Source organism: Octopus bimaculoides, chromosome 8 (genome assembly GCF_001194135.2).
Source record: "Octopus bimaculoides isolate UCB-OBI-ISO-001 chromosome 8, ASM119413v2, whole genome shotgun sequence".
Lineage (NCBI taxonomy): Eukaryota > Metazoa > Mollusca > Cephalopoda > Octopoda > Octopodidae > Octopus > Octopus bimaculoides.
The window spans coordinates 8289856-8294067 of NC_068988.1; the positions used below are offsets into that span (position 1 = coordinate 8289856).

Sequence of the window (4212 nt, forward strand, 5' to 3'; positions counted from 1 at the left end):
ACTTAATGCATTCCAAACACACGTTTTGCTCGCCAAATATATTCTGAATCTCATTTAAACCAACACAAATAATTTTATGTTTCTTCTGCCTCCACCCAAGAATGAACGTTTTAACTGAAATGGCCAATATTTTTATTGATTCGGGTTACGCTGTGTGAAGGAGTTTGTCTTCGTGGTTAGGTCTGTTAGCTGCACGATCCGAAAATAAAATGGGAGATTGTTATTGTTGTTGTTGTTGTCATCCTTATTATACTCTTTGTTGTTGTTGTTGTTGTTGTTGTTTAGTCCAGGGTTCGCTCTGATCCAGCAGAGTTGTGATCGAAGTCATTCCACACCAGTAACGTAGCTAGGGCAGGGGAAACGATATGGGGTTAGGGTTAGGGTTATCGGATCGATCCCAAAATTTAATCAGCTCGTGCCTGTCACGAGGCCAAACATCCCTGAAAGTTTCATCCGAATCCATACAGCGGTTCTTGAGATATGGAGTGGGGGGTTCCGAGCGTTACTTTAGGATCTTTCGGATAACCTTGTACAGGGACGGAGGGTGCGGCACACTCAACTGCTGCCCCGAGCAGCACACACACTAGCTATGTCACTGTTGCACCCGTGATCATCCCGCCTTTTTTTCCATGCATCATATACGCAAAACCACATTATTCAGTACCCTCTCTTTTTCTGTTGTTGCCCCCCCTCCCCCACATCGCTTGACAAACGACGTTGGCGTGTTTAATGTCCGGTAACATAGCGGTTCGGCAAAAGAGACCGATAGAATAAGTCCTAGGCTTACAAAGAATAAGCCCTGGGATCGATTTGTTCCACTAGAGGCGGTGCTCCAGCATGGCCGCAGTAAAATGGCTGAAACAAGTAAAAGAATAAAAGAATTAAAGTCCGGGCAAAAGTTGTTTATGGAAGACCAGCAGTCGCCCATGCGTACCGGTCTCCCTTCTCCACGCCACCAGTGTTATCCAAGGGAAAGGCAAAGGGGCCGATACAACTTGGCACCAGTGACATTGCAACTCATTTCTGCGGCTCAGTGAACTGGAGCAACGGGAAATAAAGTGTCTTGCTCAAGAACACAACACGTAGCCCGGGATGGGATTCGAACTCACAACCTCACAATCGTAAGCTCGACGCTCTAACCATTGAGCTATGCGCCTTCACAACATACACTCACAAACACACACATATACACACACACTCACACATACATACACATACACTCACACATACATACACATACACTCACGCATACAGACACTCACACACACACATACACACTCACACACACACACATACTCATACACACTCACACACACACATACACACACATACTTATACACACTCACACACACACACACATACATACACACATACAAGCACACATACACACACATACTTATACACATTCACACACACATACACACTCTCACACATACACATACACTCATACACACTCACACATACACATACACTCATACACACTCACACATGCACACATACACACAATCACACACACACATACACGCGCGCGCGAGCACACACATTTCCTCTGCCACGGTCCCTGATTGAAGCGTTGTGGTGAGTTGAAACGACCGCACTTTGCACGCTTTTCTTCCAAGCACTGCTGTAAACAACGGAAGCAAGCGAGACCGTTGTAACTTAGTGCGCATGCGCAACAGAGTTCAAGGTCAATCTATGCCAAGCGGCTTCACTCTGCATACCTTACCACCATCACCACAGCAACAGTTCCGATATTTTTTTATCACATTTTGTATGTCATGCAACAGGCTCGAAACCGAAATCACATGTTAAGGAACCAAATTTTTTAACCATGTATCATAACTGTTTTATCCTTTTCTTTCTCGTATTATTTAAATTATTTACATTTGACGGATATTTGTCCTCATCTTGTTTGTTGTTAACACAACGTTTCGGCTGATATACCCTCCAACCATTATCAGGTGTCTTGGGGAAATTTCGAGCCTGGGTTCTCATTCTTAAGGTATTTTTCGATGTTATTATTATTACTATTATCATTATTCAGGTCACTGTCTGGAATCGAACTCGGAATCTTGGGATGAGTAGCCTGCGCTCTTAACTACTACGCCATATGCTTGTGGGCGTAGTGGTTAAGAGCGCGGGCTATTAACCCCAAGATTCCGAGTTCGATTCAAAGCAGTGACCTGAATACTAACAATAATAATAATAATAATAATAATAATAATAATAACAACAACATCGAAAAATACCTTAGGAATGAGAATCCAGGTTCGAAATTTCCCCAAGGCACCTGATGAAGGCTGGAGGGTATATCAGCCGAAACGTTGTGTTAACAACAAACAAGATGAAGAGAAATATTCATCGAATGTAAATAATGTACATAATTCCTCATCTCTTAAATATAGAACTGTACTTTTCTTTCTTGACAGCGTGTGTTATCAACGGTTGATAGTTGGTCGTTTGACATCTTCAATTTTGACAAGCTAATAGCAGGTATGTTGCCGCTCCTTCGCTCCTTCTATATGCTGTCTTCTTATAGTCTTTTACTCTGTTAATTGTTATCTAGGGATTCTGCTAATCCAGGACCCTTATAATTCAACCAACACACCAACTCAACCACGTATTTACAACACCGGGGGCTATCTTAACTCGAAAGTCTTGTCGCTTTTTTAGCGGCCAGCTTGAACTATCTTAGAAAAAACTCAAACCGCAGATAAAAACATACATACATACATACATTCATAAATACATGACCTGCTTCTTTCACTTCCCGTCTGTCAAATCCAGTCACAAGGCTTTGGCGAACTTGTAGCTTATGGTAGAAGACGTTTACTCAAGAGCTCGTCCGGAAAATTCGCTTACAGAAATTTCGTCACATAGGAAAATATGTCGTTTGGACAATGATAAAGCATTTCTCTTTTTTTTTTCTAATATAATGAAAAGAATGGTATGTAGAGCATTGCTCTTGAACTCATGACAAACTGCGGGCTAGCTATCGAGTGGGTGTGCAAAGAGAAAGAACTTCTGGTTAGGCGGTAAACGAGACTCGGTCCAAAATGGCCGATCGTAGATGATTGAAGTGGAATAAACGATACTTCGACACCTTCTTGATTGTGATTGTTTTTATGCATAGCTTGGCAAAAGCTGTAGGTAACAGGTTTTATAAAAGCATTAAATAAGCAATCAGTCTTTATTCAACGTCAAACAATAAAAAGACGTGATGAGGTCATTTTAGGGCAAAAATGTTTATGGCAAAATTTCCTATACACCGCTCGAGAGGTCAGGCATTGGAACTGAACGCAAGATGACATGATTGGGAAGTAATTTCTTAACAGCACAGCTACACCTTATAACAACAACAAGTAAATAAATAAATAAATAAACGATAGTGAACGTGATGTAACTTGTCTTAACATTACCTTCTGTGTTTATTGAGTAAAAAGAAATGATATTCCAGGAAATATGTTTTCTGTGACTGCAGTTCTTACATAATGTCGTAATATTGTATGCACAGTTTCTTATTTCTCTCTCTCTCTCTCTTTTTTTTATCCTTCTTTTTTCCGTTTCTTCTCCGCAGGGAAATCGCTTTTCCATCTAGCTTTACATTTGTTCCAAGATTACGGCTTCTTAGATATATTCAACATTGATATAATAAAGTTGATGCGGTGCCTCAGTAAGCAACATGTCTTCTTTGTCTTATTTCTCATTGTATATGTCTCATGTATGACGTGCATATATATACACACATCATATATATGTGTCTGTGTGTGTGTGTGTGTGTATATATATTTATACATTTGTGTCTGCGTATGTACATATATATATATATATATATATATATATATATATATATATATATATATATATATATATATATATATATATATATATATACATTTGTCTATGTGTATGTATATATATATATATATATATGTATGTATGTATGTATATATATATGAATGAAGGGTATTTTGTTATTAATATAAATGTAGGTTTGTGTGGGTGAGTATGCAAAAACGCGCGCGCACATACATCTATGTATACATATATATGTATGTGTATGTATGTATGTATATATATATGTGTGTGTGTAGAGAGAGAGAGAGAGAGAGAAAGGGAGAGTGAGAAAAAGGGGCAAATGGAAGACTGATGTGGGTAGATGCATGCAAATATAAATACACGTACATATATATATATACATATATATATATA

At 39.1% G+C, this 4212-nt stretch overlaps 1 protein-coding gene across 2 annotated transcripts in view; it reads left to right on the forward strand.

Annotated features, from left to right (window-relative positions):
- The window catches only part of LOC106872159 (high affinity cAMP-specific 3',5'-cyclic phosphodiesterase 7A), a 126240-nt gene that overhangs the window by 97932 nt on the left and 24096 nt on the right, over window positions 1-4212 (forward strand). For both annotated transcript variants that reach the window (XM_052969929.1, XM_052969930.1), the window contains 2 exons: window positions 2430-2493; window positions 3578-3673. In XM_052969929.1, coding sequence (XP_052825889.1) covers window positions 2430-2493; window positions 3578-3673 — 160 coding nt within the window. The remainder of the gene's footprint in view (window positions 1-2429; window positions 2494-3577; window positions 3674-4212) is intronic.